This window comes from Corella eumyota, chromosome 3 (genome assembly GCF_963082875.1).
Source record: "Corella eumyota chromosome 3, kaCorEumy4.1, whole genome shotgun sequence".
Lineage (NCBI taxonomy): Eukaryota > Metazoa > Chordata > Ascidiacea > Phlebobranchia > Corellidae > Corella > Corella eumyota.
This window is the reverse complement of record NC_137492.1, coordinates 8,544,353-8,566,697: the sequence shown is the minus strand read 5'-3', so window position 1 is coordinate 8,566,697 and position 22,345 is coordinate 8,544,353. Positions and strand designations below refer to the sequence as shown.

General features: G+C 29.7%; 3 protein-coding genes across 5 annotated transcripts; 2 read left to right on the top strand and 1 right to left on the bottom strand.

The window, feature by feature from the left end:
* Positions 1-52: 52 nt before the first annotated feature.
* On the bottom strand, positions 53-9,528 carry LOC145746391 (protein adenylyltransferase SelO-1, mitochondrial-like). The gene is made up of 13 exons (XM_082564670.1): positions 7,408-9,528; positions 6,962-7,081; positions 6,427-6,626; positions 5,676-5,879; positions 5,277-5,457; positions 4,467-4,597; positions 4,000-4,111; positions 3,589-3,750; positions 3,258-3,406; positions 2,545-2,683; positions 1,936-2,070; positions 1,170-1,259; positions 53-742 (listed from the first exon to the last, which is right to left on the bottom strand). The coding sequence occupies exons 1-13, from the start codon at positions 7,534-7,536 to the stop codon at positions 605-607; spliced, it is 1,890 nt and encodes a 629-aa protein (XP_082420796.1). The 5' UTR covers positions 7,537-9,528; the 3' UTR covers positions 53-604.
* LOC145746393 (C-type lectin domain family 17, member A-like) lies at positions 9,117-10,816 on the top strand. Of its 2 annotated transcripts, none has more exons than XM_082564674.1 (5): positions 9,117-9,341; positions 9,752-9,821; positions 9,922-9,954; positions 10,116-10,278; positions 10,410-10,816. In XM_082564674.1, the coding sequence occupies exons 1-5, from the start codon at positions 9,183-9,185 to the stop codon at positions 10,681-10,683; spliced, it is 699 nt and encodes a 232-aa protein (XP_082420800.1). In that variant the 5' UTR covers positions 9,117-9,182; the 3' UTR covers positions 10,684-10,816. The 2 variants fall into 2 exon arrangements, with proteins under 2 accessions (XP_082420800.1, XP_082420799.1); XM_082564673.1 differs by lacking the exon at positions 9,117-9,341 and adding an exon at positions 9,456-9,670.
* An 835-nt stretch (positions 10,817-11,651) lies between these two features.
* Positions 11,652-21,336, top strand: LOC145746388 (major vault protein-like). 2 transcript variants are annotated; one of them, XM_082564663.1, is made up of 19 exons: positions 11,652-11,802; positions 12,043-12,187; positions 12,578-12,773; positions 13,033-13,156; positions 13,897-14,028; positions 14,202-14,296; positions 14,598-14,723; positions 15,186-15,350; positions 15,929-16,026; positions 16,589-16,712; positions 17,160-17,298; positions 17,672-17,764; positions 18,208-18,304; positions 18,421-18,618; positions 18,842-18,989; positions 19,334-19,545; positions 19,842-20,085; positions 20,264-20,452; positions 20,776-21,336. In XM_082564663.1, exons 1-19 carry the CDS (start codon positions 11,781-11,783, stop codon positions 20,953-20,955), a joined length of 2,727 nt encoding a protein of 908 aa, XP_082420789.1. In that variant the 5' UTR covers positions 11,652-11,780; the 3' UTR covers positions 20,956-21,336. The 2 variants fall into 2 exon arrangements, with proteins under 2 accessions (XP_082420789.1, XP_082420790.1); XM_082564664.1 differs by lacking the exon at positions 17,672-17,764.
* Positions 21,337-22,345: the final 1,009 nt, after the last annotated feature.

Here is a 22,345-nt window from a genome sequence, read left to right as displayed (position 1 = left end):
TTTAAGCAAAAACTGCTGCGAGCGAAAAATAGTTAAATAATTCAATGTTGCCAAATACTTTTATTAACTTTTTTCAAATGTAAAATGATTTTTAAGGAGTGATATGCAAACTTTAAACTTAAAAATGTATACTTATCAGAAGAAAAAAAATGAAACAATTTTTTTATGCTATATCCCGAACCTATTTTAGCAGTTTATGAAAATAAAATATATATACAGAACGAAAAATAGGAGGTATAATTTTCTTTTTACAGAATATTAGAAAAGTTAAATTAGTATTTTCACTAAATATTTACACGATATTTTGAAAAAAAGAACAAACTACCGACTAAATTTCCGCTAAAGGTTTATCAAAAAATATACAACCTAAAATGCATTACATATACTAAAAAGATACAGAAAAAAATGACAAACAAACAATAAACTTTAAATTAATGAACAAATAAAAACCAAGCTTAACTACTTCAAGTTACATCATTGGAAAATCCAGTTTTGATGTTAACCGTCATTTTTAAGCAAACACAAAACAGGGCTGCCAAAAATATATTTAATTAAATACAGCAACCCTGGGCATCCAAGGTGGGTAACCTTGGGTTTACGAAGATCATGAAAGTTTTAGAGAGTTGCCCCAAGCAGGGGGTAAAGCATCATAAAGAATATTTTCAAAGCCATATAAGGGTGAAGAGGGAGGAACGTCTACATCATCGTAAGGTTTTTCTAATCTTCGTAAAACATTTCGTACCTAAAAAAAATGAATTTATTTGGCCAATTGTTATAACATATTTACTTTTGAGTTTCCCTAAAACTGTTTTTATACAATATAAATATCCATTTAAAAATTCTTAGGATGCTAGTTTTAAATAACAGCCAGCGTGGCATAGTGGTTAAAACACTTGGCTTTACAACAAAAGGTCCTGGGTTCAATTCACACTGTTTTCATGTTGCAATACACTTGAGTAAGTAAGGCATTAACTCTTTTTAGGCAAAAAAACAATTAGCAGGTTAATTAATGGACAAATGTAATTAATCGAATATCAAACTGCAAAAGACAACTTGAAACTAGTTCAGGAAAACAAATGTTTCTCAGTGTTTTCGTATCAAAAAAAAAACATAAAAAATACTTTTAAATAACAAATTTTCAATAAAAAAAATAAAAATTGCTACCCTACTTCTAAATAGTTTCCTTGTTCAGCTTGATTTATAGCATTTTGTGCAATATAATTCCTCAAAATATAACGTGGGTTGTTTTCATTCATCACCTGCAGAAAATTAATTGATCTATTACACAGTTTTAATCCCAAAAAAAGAAAAAATGCTATGAACATTTTACTATACAAACATTTAACATTTTTTTGTTTATCTTATACTTGATGTTGAAAGGCTTATTTTACACCAACCAAACATAGGGTAGCATTTTTTACCCTAACACAGTCTCATGTTGCCTTCGGTAGTTTTGGATATTATTTCGCATATTGCAAGCTAACTAACCTGCCAATTACTTTTTAACAGTTCCTACCAGCGTGCTTTACTTTAAAGATGGTATGATATGAAAAGCTGTGGGAATCGAACAAATACCTTATGTGCAGCCAAGTAATCGGCAGCGTGGTGTAGTGCTAAGAACACTTACTACACCACACATGAGGTCGAGGGTTCAATCCCCACTAATCTCATGCTGTAGCGCCCTTGAGTAAGGTGCTATAAACGGTATGAACTCCTGCTGTGAGCCAGCACTTAATCAGCAGTATAATTTTTGGGCAATTATAAACTATATAATATCCCAAACTGCAACAGGCAACTCGAGACTGGGTCGAAGTAACTGATACTCTATGTTTAAGTCGCACATTCGACTTTCCCACATCGAGGATAAAGATATATACAAAAAAAAAACACTACACTAACAACTAAAAGTTATAAAATATTAATAAATCCACAAACCTTAATTCTCATTTGACCAGCAACATTAATATCATCAACACTTTCACAATCAAGTTTTAATCTTTCCTCATATTTTGCCAACCAACCTTCCAATTTTTTCGAGTTATTTTCGGCCAACTCATTTGCAGACATATCCTATTAAAATATTTCAAAGTTTTAATATTGGCGTTGTGTCATTTCAATTTTAAGTTAATACAATTGTTTTTTTGTCATTGGTTTAATTTAAATTTTCTTGATTAATAACTTTTTTATTTAATTTATCTTAATATGGAAAGTCGGTTTCACACCCTTAACATAGAGCAAGATTACTTTCCACTATTCTGGCAGAATTAAGGTTTGACAGGTTAAGATTTTATTATTTGCAATTGCTTAATATTAAATCTGCTGGTTATTTTTGGCACTACAAGAGTTGATACTATTCATAGTACCTTACTTAAGGATGCTACATCATAAGGGCAGTAAGGATGAATGTTAAGCTCTAGGTTGTGTAGTTTAGATAAATGTTAAGTTAGAATTTAAATTAATTGTTTAATCCAAACGTAAAAAAAAGAGAAAACTGTGCAGTTCAACATTTATTTTTTAATTCAAAACACTGGTCCAACCCTCTACCTTTATCTTGTTATATTTTTCAAAGTTTTCCAACTCTCTTTTAATAGGACCATCCATTCCACCAAATAAATTGACAAATGAGGGATTTTGTTCAACCATTTGTTTAAGATTTTCTAATTGTGACAACTCAAAGCTCGGCCTAGCAACAATAATTTAAGGTTAAAAAAATAAAACAGGTTAAGATAAAAATAACAATTTTTCATATGGGGTCTAAAATAGTGAAAAATGTGGTCATAATAAGCCTTATGGACAGTGTTTTTAAATTGTCCACATTGTCCACCATACCAATACTTCTATAAACTTAAACCATATCCATGTTTGCCCTTACCATATAAATATAGGCCTTATCGACTACGTTGCTTGCCCTTACTCTTGATAATATTCGTATATTAGGTAGTTGCTAATAACAGAAATACTATTCAATTGCCTACTATGCACTTTAAAAGTTTAAAGTGACCATTTTTAAGACACCATTTATCAACAATATGCCATTTTCTACTAGAAGGCCCAAACTCTTAGCCTTCCCTAGTAAATTCTATTAAAGTTCTAAAAGAAAGTCGGTAAGATTATGTTTTTAAAAATGCCTAACGTTTAAATGAATTTTGGTACCAACAATCGTTTCCACATTAATTACTTACAGATTACATATTTTCACAAAGTAAAACGGTTACCAAAAACAAATTATAAAACTACAAACTTATTTAAAAACTTACTTTGCAATAGCTTTCACTTCTTCCAAAGAAGAAGCCTGTTTCAAAAAATTCTCTACGAAATTCTTTCGCCTTTTCATGTAATCTTGAGATCCCGGCATTTTCAATAAATTTAATTGACGAAAACTGTTTGTAAGATCAGAGCAAGTATCCTAAAATTTAATAAGAAAAATAAAAAAACACTTATTATTTAACTATTTACTTAAAAATAGAATTAAATTAACTTAAAACTCAGTCTGCATTACTATTAAGCAAAACATATATACTTCTAAAAATAATAAAAAATATATATAATAAATTTTAAAAATTTAGAGTTTTTAGGTTTAACACTTACTTCTAGAGTTTGTAAAAATTCTTTCACTAAGTTCTCATCTTCAGGTAATTGCTTGTTAAGAAGACCAAATTTTTTTCTCATTTTATTAAGAAAACATTTGTTAAATTCCTGATAATAAACTTCTTTAAGTATTTCCAAAGATTTTTCCAATGGAACAATATCCTAAAAAAATAGATCATCTTTAACATTTTCATCAATTAAAACATGTCCTTTTTAATTTATTGAGTTTTTATGTAGAAAGTCCCCAAGCTTAGAGTAAGTTTTGTTACCAAACCAAATCTTTATCTTCGATAGTTTTGAATATCAATGATAGATAATATTTAATAGACTGTTGATGCTAAAGCATTAAATACTTAATAAAGTTGTTTAAAAGCACTTTAAAAATTAGAAAAATAATCAATTACAACTGACTTTTAAAGCTTCAGCAAATTTTTCAAGATTCCAATGACAAATTTCTGGTTGTTTTCTAAAAACATATCGTCCATTTTGATCTGTTGTGTTAAATATCATGTTAGGATCATATCTGTAACATTTAAGTTGTTTAAAGTTAAACAATTTAAGAGTAATATTAAAAAATGGATCACTTGTAGTTAAAGTTCTCCAACAGCTAACTAACTTTAACAGTATCACATTTTTTTAAATAAATATATACACTCTAACTTTGTGTATATACTAACCATACATATATTATTACTATTTGTCTCACAATAAGTTAACACTATTTTAAAATTGTGATAACAAACACATATTGTTTTAACAGTCTTTTCTTTACATATACATTTCTAATTTTTTAGGAAAACTTAAACTACATAAAAATTATTTCAACTATATGAATATATAAAACAAAAATAAACTTTATTTCTATACAAAATTATTACCTATCAAGAAATCCATAAGGACCATAATCAATAGTTACACCAAGGATGCTCATATTATCTGTGTTTAATACTCCATGAACAAATCCAACACATTGCCACATAGCCACCATCTCAGCTGTTTTACAACAAACCTAAAAAACAAATCTTATAATAGATTAAAAGACTCTGTTGTATATGCGCTCGTTTAAAATGGTAAAAATTTCTTTTAGTGATATACATTGATGTAGGAAGACTGACTTTTTGGCCTTAACATAGGGTTACAATTGGTTATCTTAAGTTGCCTTTGACAATTATGGACATATTACACATATTGCCTTATTTATTATTTTTTTTTGTATATATCTTTATCCGCGATGTGGGAAAGTCGAATGCGCGACATAAACATAGAGTAACATCAGTTACTCCGACCCAATCTCGAGTTGCCTGTGGCAGTTTGGGATATTATAGATTATAATTGCCCAGTAATTATGCTGCTGATTGAGTGCTGGCTCAGCAAGAGTTCATACCGTTTATAGCGCCTTACTCAAGGATGCTACAGCATGAGATCAGTGGGGATTGAACCCATGATCTCATGGTGGTGTAGCAAGTGTTCTTACCACTACACCACGCTGCCAGTCAGCTGGTTATAATTCATCTATAGATTAATTTTAGGCTTGACAAAAGTTTATATCACATAAAGCGGCATACTCAAGAGACCACACTGTCGGTAAAATCAAAAAATAAAGAAAGTGTTTCTATAAATAAAATTTTAAAAAATATATAAAAATCAAATACTAATACTAGAAAATTTCTTGTAAAGAAAAATATTACTTCTTTGTAAAATTGTAAATATTGTTCTAAGGGATTGTCCGGCTGGACTTGTAAAATATGAGGATAAAAATGTTTGATTGAATAGTTTAACATGGTTTCTAGTAGTTCAGTTTGACCCACACTGGGACCATATCTCCCTGTAGTTGAGTCCTGAGGTTTAAAGATCTCAAATGACCCAAATCTATAAATTTAATTTAAAGCAACTAAAACTTTCTTTTAAATGAAAATATAACTTATGATAAACTCAAACAATAACTAGCTTCTAAGTCATTATTTGCAGTTGGTAATGTTATTTTTGTAAAACCATATAATACCATCATACCTTAAACAACTGTTTTTTGAGTCACAAAATATTTTAAAGCAAGAAAATCCTAAAAAATTACAAATTTATTCATTTACCTTAGAAAAGATTCAGCAATGCGTAAAAGAACTGTGCATTTTTCCTGTTTTGAGTTTCCATCATAAAACATATCTCTCACAATCATTGTGTTAGATGTAATTAAAGTAGCAGCCCTGGTGCTTGGTATACCAAGATGGTGCATGGCTTCACTACATAAGAATTCTCGGATGGAAGATCGCAATACTTTGCGACCGTCTGATGACCTTAAATTTTTATTTTGTAAAAATTTTAAACTAAACAATAACAAAAAATACTTAAAAGTAAAAATTGCTGTTTAGTATGTTGCATGTTCAACATTGTGTATTAAAAGTCTGTGAATAAATAGTTTTTAAAATTAGAAATTACAAATTCAAACTTTTTTCCATAATGTAATTCTTGATGCGAAAAGGCCAACACAGCCTGAACATAGAGTAACAGTAGTAACCTCAAACTAGACTCTTGATTTGACTGTGGCAGTTTTGATAGTAGTTGGCATATTGCCTAGTAATTCACCAGTTAATTGGATTACTCAAGAGCGATGCAACAAGGAAGCAGTGGGATTGTTTTTTTATATCAAAACACAAAGCACAATTAAAATATTTACCAGTATTTAAGGTTAACTTAATCACCATGAAAGGTTGCAAACAAAAAATAAATATTGATTTTTTACAACATACATACAAATTTATAATGTCTTAAAGCTTAGTTCGGTGCATTCTACAAAATTTAGCCTTCAAATAAAAAATTTAGCATTCAATTTTTGCTTGTAACCTTGAATATGGTGTGGGGCCTGCACCCTTTAACTGAATTTCGAAGTGTTGGTTCGAGTTATTGACCACTTCACCAAGATAAATAGCTGCACCATCTCCAAGTTGACCAGAAAAATGACCAAACTGATGACCACAATAGCAATGTGCTGCTGTCTCACTGCCTGGTAGTATTTTGTTGCCACTAAAATAGTCACACAAATCCTAAAAATAGAAAATTTTTAGATCATTAATTTTTTTAATATCTTTAACCTTAATGTGGAAGGGCTGACTTTACAGTTTAAACATAGAGTTACATTTTATACCCTGACCAAGTCACAAGTTTTGATTGGCGGTTTGGGATTTTCCTTAAAATGCTAACCGATATGTAATCTGCCGAATAGTTATGGGGTCGGCAGGAGTTTGTAGAGTTTATAGCAACTAACTCACAGGTTATACAACATGAAAGCAGTGGGAATCGAACCAATGGCTTTATGTTGTAAACCCAAGTGTTTTAACCACTACACCTAGTACTTAAAAAAAGGTGAAACTTAACAAACCTCATCAGATGTTGATTCCCGATCAATATCCAACAATTTTAAAGCATTATTAGACGCAGCCACTAACTTAGCATCTGAAACAGGGGTCGGTTTTACCAAAGAAAAGCACGCTCCCTTAACCTAATACAGAAAAAAATTATTACATTGAATTCTATGTTAATGAATTACTGTAAAAGGCAGAATAAACAATCTAAATTTTACAGCCTGGACATGGAGTAACAGTTGTCACCCAGACTAATTTCAAAGATTCTAACAGGTACTATTACATGGATAGAGTTAGGGTTAAACTTATAGGTCTTGTGTTGTAATAACTACTTTAACTAAAACAGTGTTCTACCAAAATACTATGCTGCATAAGCAAACATGATTTAAATACAATAAATATCAAATTTACAATAAATTTGTGCATTTCTTTAGTTTTTAATAACCATATATTTTCAATTTACCTGTCTAGAACCTTCCTGGTAGCTTTTGTCCGAAGGAAGTTCTTTTAAAACAGAATTATCAAACTTTAAAGATTCCAATCTTACAATATTCGATGACATTTTTCTCATTAAATGTAAACAACGTTGCATTAGCCTAATTTAACAAAACCTTCAATAAGATTAAAAACAAATAAAGTAAGTTTTGTGTTAAAAATAAATCACAGACTCAAGAAACAACAAAATTTTAACGGGAAACAAAAAATCTTTTGATTAGAAAAGTGTAGTTGCTTGTATGTATACACAGGTCAATATTTGTACTAATTTGTGATTTATGTTTTGCATTAGTAAGTCAAAAATATCTTGATATATTGAAAAAAACATGAGGATATAACATTTTTTTTAAATAACTATATAACATTTTTTTTTTTTATAACATATTTTTTAAATAACTAACACCATAACTACCATTGAGTCATAGAGTGTATTGTTATGTGGGGGTTAGAATAAGGCAAAACCAATTTGTATGTGGTATAATCGAAAACATTATGGGCTGCTTTTAAATGACTTTTTAGACTACCTTATGAGAGTATCTGTTTCCACAACACATGGATGATTACCACTATGTACTTTCATGTGACGTTTTTAAGTTTTTCGTCGGTCAAACGCCTACAACAAAAGTGACACGAAAATGATAATTTGGAGCCGTTTTCGTTTTCAACATTGTTTTCTGATTAAACAGCAGTTTTTTTTATATTTTTGACCATATGTCATTGTAGACTTCGAATTAAGGTTTTAATTTGAAGCTATTATTTCTTGATCTTTTTTGTGCCATTATTTTGATTCGATTTTGATGCCAATATTTCAGATTCTGTTAATTCTATATTGCTTTTGTTTTTTTATTTGAGGTGATGTTATACTGTAATAGTATTTCATTTTCTTTTTTAGATTTCTTATTTCTTGTCTCATTTTTCTTTTTATCATCTGTAGTTCTTGTATATTTTCAGACCAATATTTTCAGCAGAAATGTTTTCTATTATATTCATTCTTAAAAATATTAATAAACCATGTGCTATTATTAACCTATTTGAAATAAAAATATATAAATTAGCAATATTTTACTTAGAAAACAAGTAATAAAAATTTTAAAGATAATCTAAATAGTTACTATCTTAAAATAGAGAAAAATTTAAATTTTACTAATTCATTTTAGTTAAATAAATTAATTGTATACAAATAAAAAAACTATGTAAATATTTTTTGAGGTATTATTGAACTACACTTAAATGGACAATGTTTTAGGTTTGTATCATAAGTTTAATTGCAGACTTCACTGCAGATTAGTAGCAAAATCACGAACCTGAATGACTTGTTTAAATATAAACTGCAAAAAGTTAGCCTATAAAATTTTTATCTTACCTTTTACTTAGAAAACACGTATTTACATCTATCCTTAGGGCAAAGATAAGTGTTGATATAAATAAGAAAACCGGTTAAATAACTTAAACAGAAGTTTTTAATTTATTTTTATATTTTGGGCATGCTGTCTTAACGCTCTGTGATTGGCTAAAAGCATTTATCTTTAAACAAAAAATAACTTGTTTTAACAAATAAAACAGGCACGATTATCCTAAGGGCAGATTTTACCAGTGATATAAAAATTAAAAACAGGTTTAAAAATAACCTTTAACCAAAAAAGTCAATATAAAAGCCATGGTATTCGCAGACTTTTTTTCATTGGCATCTACAACTTAAAAAGTGCAACATACTGCAACTTTTAAGATATAATAGGGGTAAAAATGCAAAGTTTTTTAACATTCACACTAGTCGTTAGTTTGTTATCATGTTGCGCTGGGCAAATATATAGAAGGTGCACAGTGCCTACAGTGTGTACTAGAGCCTCGGATGGAGCAAGGGTAACTAACTGGAGGAGGATTCCTAATCCAAATCCACTTCCGGTAGACACATTATTTTTAAATTTCTATAACTTCGTACCACAGAATTCGAAATAAAAAAGTTGCGCTTTTTAAAAAATGACATAACAACTTTTGCCTAATTTTTTTCAACATAGTACATTTTGTTTTTTTACAGAAATTAGAGAGTATATAAAATGGTGCATTATTTAGTTATAGGTTTTATTTTGGCATTTGCGCTTGCGATAAAAGCCCAAGACCCCTTTCATTCGTGTATCGTCCCAACTTATTGTAGAAGGGGGGGTGATGGGCCCCCAGAAGCTATTTGGACAGATTTAAATGGGAATGTCATTGTACCCCCATCGGATTTTGTGGTACGATTTTGTTGTCAAAAATTTTGTTTCAAAATTTGACGCCCACTTTTAAGTAGAAATAATTTTTTTGTTTTGTTTCAGACAACTGTTCCACCAACCCAACCAGATCCTACAACACAAGCACCCCCACCCACTACTCCATCAGATAACGGTAAAATTTAGAAATAATTTTTTTTTCGTGAATTGCATGATTTTTTTAATCATTTAAAAACCTTATTTTATAGGACTAATTTTTTTAAATATTTTTACAGCTCAAATTCAAGAACTTAACAACTACATTAATAGTAAGTAAAACATTTTTAAACTGCAAATTGAAATTTTTGTCTCATCAGAAATACAACTTACAAATTTAGGATTTTGTTTAAAATAATTAAATTTTAAGGTATAACACTTGACATGTGTTAAAAAAGGAATTTTAAGTAACAACCTTTTTTAAATATAATAGGACTTTCTGAACCTGGTTGGTTCCTCGGATTGGATGGCTACCAATTTTTTCTCACACCACCAAATACATTTGTGACCTTCTCAGCTGCACAGACTTTTTGTAATGGTTTGGGCGATGGCGTAGAAGTTGCTTCTGTTGGATTAAGTACTAGAGAAAGACGAATGCAAGTTGTCTTTTATTTATATATTATAGTTGTTTTTGATTTTATCTATCATAATGCACTTTGGTTAATGACAATTTAAAAGTATAGATAAAAACTTATTTTCATTTAAAAATATTATTTTATTAATACAGGTATGTCATTGATAACTTTTTGCGAACCTGCATTAACACACATGCTGTGTGGATTGATCTAACAGATGCAGCAGAAGAAGGCATTTTTAGATGGTCTGATGGAGAAGAAATTACTCCCGAGGCAGCTGATTGGGCACCTGGACAACCTGACAATTACCAAGATGCTGCATGTACAGTTATATCAAGAGACCAAGGATTGATGTATGATGATGTCCCTTGTGAAGGGTCAAATAATGGAATTTTGTGCCAACGAGAAATTGGCCTCCGACCATAAATATAACAAAAAATAAATAAAGAAGCAACAAAAGTTTTGACTAAAATTTTGAATTTAAAACAACCTGACAACACGTAAAATAGTGTTTTTAACTTCTACTTATGCTTAAATAAAATGCTTTGTATATAGTTTACTTTGTATCTAGTCGCTAACTATGTTATAAAATGTAATGTCAATAGCTCAAGTGGTAACCAGACACTTCGGCCCCCGGACACTTCGGCCAAGACACTTCGGGCAAAATTTTTTTTTCAAAACAGCGGGGATTTTGCATTTTAATTACCGCGAGAAATTTTATTTTCGTGTAGTTTTATACAGTTTTTTAGACAGTATTTGAAACAAAATAAGTGAATGTCCCATAACAGTTTTAAAATATTTTTTATTACCTATATCAGTTGCAAAAAAGTATGCAATAGAAATTTAGTATATAGATACGGCAAAGAGCCAATGAATATTTTATTTACAATTAAATCAATTAAACGGTAAAGTTTCTATTTTTAATTTACTGTTAAACCAATGGTATATTATTTAAAATAAAAAGTACAAAAATCTCCAGAAGCTTCTGGGGGTATTAACAATACAAAGTACCACCATAGATATTACAGTGTAATGTGATATCTATAGTACCAAAAGCGATCGCACCCATGGTGATGACAAATTACCATGCTATCATTACAATAAAATATTGTATGAATAAAATTCATGTTTGGCACACATGGGCGCCTAAACTGTGGGATATATAAATGTTAAATATACAAAAACGCGAAATTCTTTTCCATTGCTGCGTTATTTATTTATGGAAAGAATGCAGTTGCGGTGTAACCGGCGATGACGTCATTTTCGGTTCCTGGTCTTGTGACTTCTACGACTTTCTGTTCCTTGTTTTAATTCTTACATATACACCTTAGTATGATTTTTTATGAGTTTTGGCTATTTAAGTTTATTTATTAGATAAAACTAGTAAAAGTTATGACGGTGTGTGTTTTTTCAGTTTAAGGGGTTGACTAATCGTTATTTATTCTAAAACATGTTTTATAAATTTAAATTTTTAGACTACTTAACCAACTTTTTTAACGTGAAAGGTTTTTTTATTATTTAAAATGAGCAAGAAATCTGGTTTTGGTAAGTAAAATTATAGTATGTTTTTACGTTTTGAACTTTTTTATGTTTTTATTAAGCTGGTTCTTACCTAAATTTTCCACTGCCAGACTACTTTAACTAAAACTTAAAAAAAAGAATTGTTCTATATTAGTCTTTATACCAGTTTTTGTCAGGTGTTGTACTGCTTTTATCATTATGTGCATTATTAAACAACTCTATGTTGGATTTGATATTTAGTATATATTATATAATATTATTAAGGTGGATTTAGTGGTGGAGATGGATCCCGGGATGAGACAATTTTCAGGATTCCACCGTATTATTACATTCATGTGCTAGACCAAAACACCAATGTGACCCGCTTAGAAATTGGACCGAAAACTTATATCAGACAGGACCATGAACGGTGAATGTTGTTGTATAGTAATGTTGTATTTATTCGGTTAAATTTATTTTTAATTTAATTGTGGTGGTTGTCATATTTTTGCCAATTGTGTAAAACTGTTCTTAGAACCTAGACTTTACATCAATAGGAACTTCAAGGTTTAATCAATACTGCTTTTATGTTAGTGTTTAGAGTAAGTGCTATACCTCATATTAACTCCTGTCAAAACCAAAAATCTATTGACAGATTAATGCTTAGGCAAAAGCGTTACTAATATCTAAAATTGCTAAATGAAATTTAAAACTTGGATTTACCTAACTTTAAGTTTAGGCTGTAAAGTTAGCCTTCTCTAACATAGAATAACTAAATAAAAAAAATAGTTGAATTATTGTTTTTTATTTCAAATTAAAGAGTTATTTTTGGACCTGAGCGCATGATTACGATTCCTCCTCGCACATATTGTGTTGTTGAAAACCCTGTCTGCCGGGATGCTGATAACCAGATTCAACTGGATCCCTCCGGTCAAGCAAAGCTAAGTCATGCTGATAAGGAAATTAGACTTGCTCGAGACCCCTTTCCTCTTTATCCAGGCGAAGTTTTAAAACAGGTATATATATAACTTTTTTTAAATTTAGAATTATTTAAGGTTTACAATTCTTGCTAGTTTTTTTTACTCAACGGCTATTCCTAAGAAGATTTTAAAGTACAATTGATTCAATTTTTATTCCTCATTAGCGTTATTGGTACCTGTATAAGATTTTTTGTTTTTATTGCATTTATTCATCAATGGCGCAATGGCGCCCTTATTAAAAAACAATGTTTTCTTACCGAAACTCAAAATAAATTTTAATTAAAATTATGTAAAGGTTGTTACTCCACTTCTTGTTGTACCTGCAAACACTGCTTTGAGACTAAAAGCTGAGTTAGATTTCACTGATGACAGCGACAAAAAAAGAGTTGCTGGAGATGAATGGTTATTTGAAGGCCCTGGTAATTACTTACATTAAATTAAATAACAGTTTTTGTGTTCCTTTTAAAAAAATATTTTTTTAGATATATATATATATTTTTTTTTTGTCTATAGCTTAGCGTGATGTAAAAAGACCAACTACACAACCTGAACATAGGGTAATATTTGTTAGCTTGACCCAGTCTCGACTTGACTTTGGCAGTTTAAGATATTATTGAGTATATTGTAAGATAACTGACCTGCGGTGTAAAGGGTGACGTAAAAGTAGTGTTAATTAAAACTATAATGTTATAAAGCAACATGCTTTAGCCTCTTCACAAGGTTGTCCGTGTGTATTTATTGGTTGTGTCTTTATACTTTTTTTCAACCTATCACATACAAATTCGATCACTACATTTAAACAAAATAGTAGCCTGAACATCCTATGAAGGTAAGGAATGCAAAGCAGTCATGCCTGATTTGCTTACAAAACAATTTTGTTGTTAAGACTCACTGTTGGATGACTATTGCGCTAACAACACCTTATTTAACTTCTTTTTAAAAATTTTAATTCAGCCCATACAGGGGGTTATCAATAAGTATTTAGAAATGTTTATTAACATTAATGTTTCCCTAACGATATAAGATTTTTAACTTTTTGCAATAATACTTTTATAAACAAATCACCTTGGCCAGAGTTCTACCCTAATTACAAATAGATATCTTACATATTTACAAATCAAATGCTAATACTTTTAAATAATAAAATGTTTTTTAAAAGGAACTTACATTCCCCGCAAAGAAGTAAGTGTGGAGGAAACAATCCGAGCAACTGTGATCAAGAAAAATCAAGCAATCAAGTTACGAGCAAGAAAAGAAACTGTTGATAATGATAAAATTGATAGGGTTACAGGTTTATAGAAATTAAGTTGCTTTATTTAAACACTCGTTTAATTTTATAAAGATTTTTTAAGTTAGCTTGATAATATAAATTTTTTCACGATAGTGTTAAATTTTTGTCATTGTTGATGACACATATAACCAATATAATTGGATAACAAAATTATATACTGCATTCTTGTTTAGGTGAAGAATGGTTGGTAAAGAAAGTGGGAGCCTATTTGCCAGGGGTTTATGAAGAAGTTGTGGAGATTGTCAATGCTTATGTCTTAACAGAAAAGGTAACTGCATAAAGTTTAAATAGCTGTCCACTAAATTAAACTAATTTAAAAAAAAGTTAATCGTTTTTTTTGGTGCAAAAATATATTTATATTTAAAAAAAATTATATTCTGTTAATTAAAATATTCGTTTTTTCTTAGCTAGTAGATGTCAGAATAAAAAGTTAATTAAATATTCTTATGCTTAACCATTATTTTTAAAGTTAATTTAAAGCTGTGTTGATCCTGTTAATTTCTCCCCTTTTTGCATTTATCAGAGTTTTTTTATTAGAGTCAAAATTTCAAAACGATTTTTATGTTCAGGTTGCTTTGCACATGCAAGCTAATCGAACTTTCACTGATTTTATGGATGTAAAACGAAAGAATGGTGAGGAATGGTTGATTTCAATGGCTGATACAGAGTCGCATCTTGCAGATGTTCATGAAGAGGTAATTGTTATTTCAATTCTAATTCTACAGTTTTAAAGCAAACATTGCATTTATAGACCATGCTCAAGCTTATATTATGTTTCAATAAATACCAACCTCTATCTTTTAAATTATGTTGCCATTGTTTTTATTTTATTATTATTATTTTTTTAATTTTTAAAAAATTGTGACTGGCACTGGTAGATACAAAAACATATTGTAATTACTCAAATTATTATTAATTTTAGAAATAAGTATGCTTTGTTAATACATAATAACAGTCAATTACATAATAATCATGGTAATTTGAAAATAATACACAACTCAATGTTACAATAATGATTTCTGTGATTTATGTAATAATTCGAAGCTGAAGTTAAAAACATACAACTAATTCATACATACAATGTTGAAGTTAAATACAAAAGTTACAATAATGTAAATTTTAAAACTAAAATTAATACCAATTTTTTTATTGGTAAGGTGAAAGGAATTATCAACGTGACGACATTAACAAGTCGGCAATACTGCGTTGTGCTAAACCCAGTCGGAGAAAATGGCAAAAATCAACTAGGAAAGAGAAAACTTGTCAAAGGGGAATCTTCTTTCTTTATTCGGCCAGGAGAAAAATTGGAACGTGGTATTCAGGTATCACAAAATAATTTACTCTGATATTCTGATATGAAATACCCTAATTTTTGTTATATTGCTAATAAAAAAAGGAATCTAATGGAGCTTAAAGGACTATATATATATATATATATATTTTTTTTTTCCATATCACCTTAAGGTGATAGGTTTAATATTTTTTATTGGGGAAGGGTGTGCTGTTATGACGTGTTTTGAGCTATCTGTAAACACCGGGCTCAAGGGCGAATGGTGTGACGTTGGTGCGGCTCGAACCCGAAACCTTTCGGCTTGTAGTCCGACGCCATATGTGTATATATTTTTCAATTTATAGGTTTTATAAAACTGCCAATTTTTGGATGTTAAAAATTATAAATAAAAAACTGCTGTTTGTGGTGTGAAGATAAATTATCACAAGCTTTTATTTGTTGCAAGTTGCAACTATAATATAACAACTAAAATGCAGGTTGTAGGGTGGGCATCAACAAGTACTGGTAATAAATTATTATGTCAATGATTAGGCCATAGATTATAGATAAAAATTGCCAGTGCTTCCAGCTAAAAAGTCAATTTTTTACATAAAAAATAATTATTTTTAGGATGTCTTTATTCTGGGGGAAGATGAAGGTTTGATTTTAAAAGCGACCGAAAATTGTTTTGATGAAGAAAACGAGAGTGAACGAAAACCCGGAGACAGGTTTGTTATTAATGACAAAAAATATATTTCTCAAGCTTTTAAGCGTTTTTTTAACCAAATTCACACAAAAAATATTTGTATTAACAACAATATAAGTATAGGGGAAATAGATTTATGAACAATGGCCTATTGTATTTGTTTTGTTTTCAAGTATTTCTATAACATATTTCTACTGAATAAATTTTGAATATTAATTTTTCATTGGGATTCTTTTCAACTTTTATCCAAATTTTATTTATATACCTTTTATTGTCCTTTTAACAGTTTATGTTTTTTTATTTATTCTAGGTTTAATAAAAGTAAGCTTTCTTTATTTAAAACAGCTTGATTGATATTTCCTTCTATTGTTTGTAGTATACTTTGTTATTTTAAGCAGTATGCTAAAATATACCAGTAGCCATCAAAATACATATTCATATATATTTTCATTTAATTTATTAACTTAACTAACTTAAAACTTCAACCCTTTGAGGAGTTTTAAAAAAGATTTATTTTTGGGCAGTATTAAACAAAAAATTGTGTTTAAAAATATTAGTTTACTTAAAATCTTTTTTTTTAAAAGGTGGATGATAAGAGGACCATGTGAATATGTTCCTCCAGTTGAAGTTGTGGTTTTTGCAAAGAGAAAGGCAATCGCATTGGATGAGAGTGAAGGAATATACATTCGGGATATGAAAACTGGCAAGGTTAATTTCGTGTTAAATTATTTTGAATAGGTTTAAAAATTTATATTTAACCCACAGTGTAGAGGTTTGTTAACATACCCTTATTAATGTATTGGAGATATCTTTATCCTTGACGTAGAAAGGCTGACTTTGCGGTTTAAAATAGGGTAACTTTTGTTACAAAAGTCTTGAGTTGCTTTTTCCGATTTTTAATATTATTAATCATTTTGCCGGATAATTAACCTGCTGTTTGGATTTGGGGTCTTACTCAAGGTTGCTAACACATAAAAGCAATGGAAATCGAACCGGTGACCTTATGTTGTAAAGACAAGTGTTCTAACCCACTAAACCAAGCCACTGACTTAACAACAAACAATATGATACACTTATTAGCAATTTTGAGTAAACATTTACTTAGACTTTTTTTAAATAATGATCTTAAACTTTTAAATTTTGTAACTTCTTCAGGTAAGGAGTGTGTGCGGTCGAACATACATGTTGACCCATGATGAAGAATTGTGGGAGAAAAAATTGCCCCCGGTTGTTGAGGCTCTTCTTAGTACTGGAAGAGACCCAGTGGCAGATAGAAACCGTGGTTTTCAATCAAGTATGTTTTTTTTGTTTATTATGCAAACTTAGTTTTTCTTATTTTTCAAGCATGCTATTCATTACCCATTTTTAAAAATTTTTCTGGCATATGTAATTGGTGAAATTAGAACTAAAAAAGGCTGATTAAACTATTATTGTTCAAGAAGTTGTTATTTCTAATTGATGTACTTTGTTCTAGTAGTCATTTTCAAATTAACATAGTTTGGATTTTCTTCCTTGCATTAGTGATAATTCATGTTTTCTGAATTTTGAGTGTGTTTTATATTATATTTATGTTGGCTAAAGCAAGATTGATCACTTCTTCCGTACCTCAAGAAATTTTAAAACATGAATGTAAAAACAAGGTCCATCATATGTTTAATATAATTTAGTGTTCAGTGCTGAAGACACAATGTCTTTTCAATCAATGAACTCTATTATGAGTCAGGCCCAAAGGCAAGGAAGACCAATGTTTCAAGAGAGAGTTAAGTTTATAAAAAAATGTGGAAATTAAAAAAAATTTAAATTTTAGGGTATCAAAAATAGTGAACTTTTTATGGTCAAATTTTGGGAAATTTTTACTTATTTGTTAACGTCTTTTAAGTCGTTTCGAATATTTTATATTTAGACAGAAAATTTATTTCGTTGTGTTATTTTTTGGAATAAGTCTGCTTATATTTTTTTTTAAATGTCTTTTTATTTTGTTATCTAATATGCATTTTTTACTTACAATTTGTGCAATTAAATTTCCGTTTGGAAATTAATTTTTTGAGATTCTGATTAAGTTTTAACTTTTTTATTTGTTATGCAAACCTTTTTAGTGTGTTCAAATTTAAAAGTAATGCATAAATTTAAAGTTTATTGTTTATTAAAATAATCCAAGCATAAAACTACAAAAATTTAAAATAATTTTTGGTTTTAATTTCAGATGCTGGAGAACAAAGAAACAAAACAAGGGTTATAACTTTTCGGGTGCCCCATAATGCCTGCGTGCAAATTTACGACTATAAGGAAAAGAGGGCAAGGTTAAAACACATTTATTTGAAAATAATAATAAGCATATTTTTTTACTTACAAAAAAAGAATTTATTTTTGGTAATTGATTTATTTTAGAATTTTTTTTTTAATTTTTTTTTTTTAGGGTTGTCTTTGGGCCCCATCTTGTGATGCTGGGTCCTGATGAACAGTTTACCCAGCTTTCTCTTTCTGGGGAAAAACCCAAGCGCCCCAATGTGATAAGATCATTGGCCCTGCTTCTTGGTCCAGATTTTTGCACTGATGTAATCACAATCGAGACTGCTGACCATGCCCGACTCTCACTTCAGCTTGCCTACAACTGGTTGGTGTTTAAGTTTCTTTTTTAACAGTTGTCAAATAATATTATATTTGTAATTACTCTAATTTTTTTAGGAAATCATTTCATATAACATGATAAATTACTAAAATCTTATATAATACTTGTTCAGAAAAAAAAATTGTTTAAGGCTGTATGTTATTCAATGAAAAAATATTTTTATTTTCGAAAAATTCACAATTATTTTGGTGTTCAATTTATTTTTAAGGCATTTTGATACAACAAAAGCCCTAGCATCCCAAGCTGAAGCGGCAAAATTGTTCAGCGTTCCTGATTTTGTAGGAGATATGTGTAAAGCTATTGCTTCTAGAGTTCGTGGTGCTGTGGCCTCTGTTAGCTTTGATGACTTCCACAAGGTATTATTTAACACAAAAGTTAATATAACATTAAAAAAAATAATTTTTTAAAATTAGCTTATAATTTACTTATTAGACCTTCAAATGTAATTAACTTATAATTACCTTTACCAAGTAAGGATTGGATGAATGCTTTTACAAAATGTTTTTTAGTAATTTAACTCTTCTATGGTAAAAACAAGAAACCAATTAACTTGCTTTAAAGGATTAAATGGAAAAATAAATAATATTAAATATTAGTGATTTAATTTAATTTAAAAGATTGTCAGATACATATAGTTATTAAAATTTTTTTTTTTTTTTGGATTGCCAACAAAATTAATTTTAATCTTGTCAATTTTTAGAATTCTTCAAGAATTATTCGATCTTCAGTTTTCGGAGTTGACGAGAAAGGAAAAGTAAGAGAAAGATTCGATTTTCCACAAAATCAACTTGCTGTTACATCTATTGATATTCAGTCAGTCGAACCGATCGACCAAAGAACCAGAGACTCACTTGTGAAATCTGTGCAACTGGCAATCGAAATTACCACCAACTCTCAAGAGGCAACTGCAAGGTAATTTTTCTTTTGCCTTTCTTTGTTTGTAAAGCCTTGATGAAGCGTCATTTTCACTATTGTACCTTGCTTTAGTTCTGCAATGTCTTTATAAATGGGATAAATTAAATATCATGTCGCAAATTTTATACTATGTTTGATAAGACCTTTTTATGTGGTGCAACCTCAGGATGTGGCAGTGTTTTAGGCATTGTAAGCCACTGTTGAATAGCAATTTGCAAATATATTTGTTAAATATCAAGTTTTTAAGAATTTGCTATTTTTGGTTAATGACTTTATCTTAATTTTTATTTAAGACATGAAGCTGAGCGAGCTGAACAGGAAGCTCGTGGACGACTTGAGCGTCAAAAAATTGCTGACGAGGCTGAAGCTGAACGTTCTCGCCGAGATCTTCTCGAACTTCAATCACAAAGTGCGGCGATAGAGAGCACTGGGCAGGCAAAGGCTGAGGCGCAATCAAGAGCTGAGGCAGCTCGCATTGAGGGTGAAGCAGCTGTGGAACAAGCAAAGCTAAAGTCGGAAGCACTTTCTATTGAAGCAGTGAGTACTAATCCTTATTTGCATATTTACAAAAAAAAATTTAAAATTGGTTTTGTTATTTTAGTTGAATAAAATGTAAAAACAAACTAATACGTAGCGTATTAGTTTGTTTTTACATTTCATTACAACAAAAAAACTACACAGACTATTTTTTCTAATGTTTTTGTTATGTTTATAGGCCTCTGAGCTTACTAGGTTAACAAATGCTAGGGAAGCGGAGTTGAAATACATTCGAGAACAAAACGAACTCCAAATAAGCAAGGACCAAAAACTAGCTGAGATCGAAACCAACAAATTTAAGGAAACAGTTCAGGCAATAGGAGCTGAAACTATTCGAGATATTGCTGTCTCTGGACCAGAATTACAAGTAAAACTTTTTGAAAACTGACATATTAAAAATCATTTTACCGAATTCGGTTTAATATTCCGTTTAACTGAATACTCCATTTTATTAACAATAAGACCTTTTTTTGTTAATTCTCTTACCATACCCTAACACTTCTCTTGAAAACTTAATTAATTTTGTAAAAGAGCTTTTGACCTCATGTGGGGTAAAATTTTTTTTTACATTTTTTATGGAAAATGTGTCTATTGTGTAATATGGCGGATACTAAATTCTTTTAAAAAGACAAACACATTTTTTACTGCATCGGTTATGTTTTAATTTTTTTTTTAATTATTTTGTTGCAGGTGCGCTTATTAAAGGGACTCGGCCTTCAATCGACTATTTTCACCGACGGGAAATCACCTATTAATCTGTTCAACACTGCGAACGGTTTGTTGGGTGGTGCGACAACTAATACGCCAGCGTTGCCAGATAGCTCTTTCAAGCGTAAACGATCACCAGATAGCGAAAGTGAACGCGAATAAGAAAAAATTTGGTCATGAAGTATGTATTTGAAACTGTAATTAGTTTACTTGTAGCTTATATTATGAAGTAATGTATGTTATATTCTAGCCTATAGTAACTTGCTTATTTTTTCGCTTATGTATGTTATTTTTTTTTGGTAGTGACTGATAGCACTTTACAATAAATTTTATATTTTGTTTAACAAGTTTTCAATTCGTTTAAATTTAACTTGCACTTCAATTTCTGTTTCATCATGCATATAATATTTACTGTTAATATATTTGTTGTTATAGTCCTATATAATCACACTGAAATAAATGTATTTAGCTGTATTAAAATCTTTGTTAGTATGTTTGCTTTATTTACCATTTTCGACCCATAATATAGTGCAAAACTTTGTATTTTATTTGCAAAAAAAATTGAATCAAGCTAAGAAAAAAAAATATTAAGCTATACAAATCATGTTTGTATACCTCTGGTAAAGACTAATTTAAAAAATGGGACTATTTAAAAAAAATGGGGAAGTGGTCAACTTAACCCAAAGACGATTCTACCTTTGAGTGTATGGAATATTAAATTTAACAACATGAAGAAGGTAATTTATTTGGTTTGTTTAACGGTGAGTTGTCTTCAGGTTGATTTGTGTAGGGTTGAGGTGTATCGAAGTTAAGATGTCATCGTTTTATGATTTTAGCATGTTATACATCATTAAACTAAATTGTATTGTTTAATGAACAAGTCACGCACAATGTTGCGTGAAAACTTTAAGTCTTCTGCCTTGCCAATCACGCTAAGTCATTTAACAAAAAAGTTAAAAAAAAAAAATTTAACAATCAAACTAGATAATTTTATTAATATTTAATCTATGAATATCGTATTGAAAAGATTTTTTTTTTAAATTCCCAGGCGCCAATAGGCAAGTCAATTGGGACTCATTGATAATGTCATCGACAATACTAAGAGTAACTCAATTTTAATCAGACTTCAAAATACATAGTTGTGGTTTAATAAACTAATTTGAATCTTTTTTTAAATATAATAACAACGTGATCGACAAAGTTATTTCTAAACAAAATTGTCGCCATTTTATTTGGAATTGACTAAAATCAATGTTCAAGTGTGAAGAAATAAAATAACCCAATTAGCAAAGTCAGTACTCCCACAAGTCGCATAACTTCAACGTCATTAGTCACATAGCTTAATAATAATCTATAAGTATTTTGAACTTTAAAGTGTTGGGGTTAATGTTATCGTTGGAAAATAGTGTTGAGGTTGGTTTATTAAAATAAGTTGACGTTTGTGCCTAAAGTTTGATGTAAGCCAGCTTGGTGTTGAGTGAAAGAGATTTTGTTATAAACAAAATTTTGCAAGAAGCGCACAGTTTACAAGTGTACAGTTGTTCGATATGTT

Bases quoted from the DNA above. Each gene is read 5' to 3' on its own strand.
- LOC145746391 (XM_082564670.1), bottom strand. From the start codon at position 7,536: ATGCAACGTTGTTTACATTTAATGAGAAAAATGTCATCGAATATTGTA. The intron at 2,684-3,257 runs GTAAGTTTTTAA...TATTGTTGCTAG, and splicing joins GAAGTGAAAGCTATTGCAAA to GCCGAGCTTTGAGTTGTCAC. The intron at 743-1,169 runs GTAGGGTAGCAA...CATTTTTTTTAG, and splicing joins AACAAGGAAACTATTTAGAA to GTACGAAATGTTTTACGAAG.
- LOC145746393 (XM_082564673.1), top strand. From the start codon at position 9,494: ATGGTGCATTATTTAGTTATAGGTTTTATTTTGGCATTTGCGCTTGCG. The intron at 9,671-9,751 runs GTACGATTTTGT...GTTTTGTTTCAG, and splicing joins TACCCCCATCGGATTTTGTG to ACAACTGTTCCACCAACCCA. The intron at 9,955-10,115 runs GTAAGTAAAACA...TAAATATAATAG, and splicing joins ACTTAACAACTACATTAATA to GACTTTCTGAACCTGGTTGG.
- LOC145746388 (XM_082564663.1), top strand. From the start codon at position 11,781: ATGAGCAAGAAATCTGGTTTTG. The intron at 15,351-15,928 runs GTATCACAAAAT...AATTATTTTTAG, and splicing joins AATTGGAACGTGGTATTCAG to GATGTCTTTATTCTGGGGGA. The intron at 18,619-18,841 runs GTTGGTGTTTAA...TTTATTTTTAAG, and splicing joins CTTCAGCTTGCCTACAACTG to GCATTTTGATACAACAAAAG.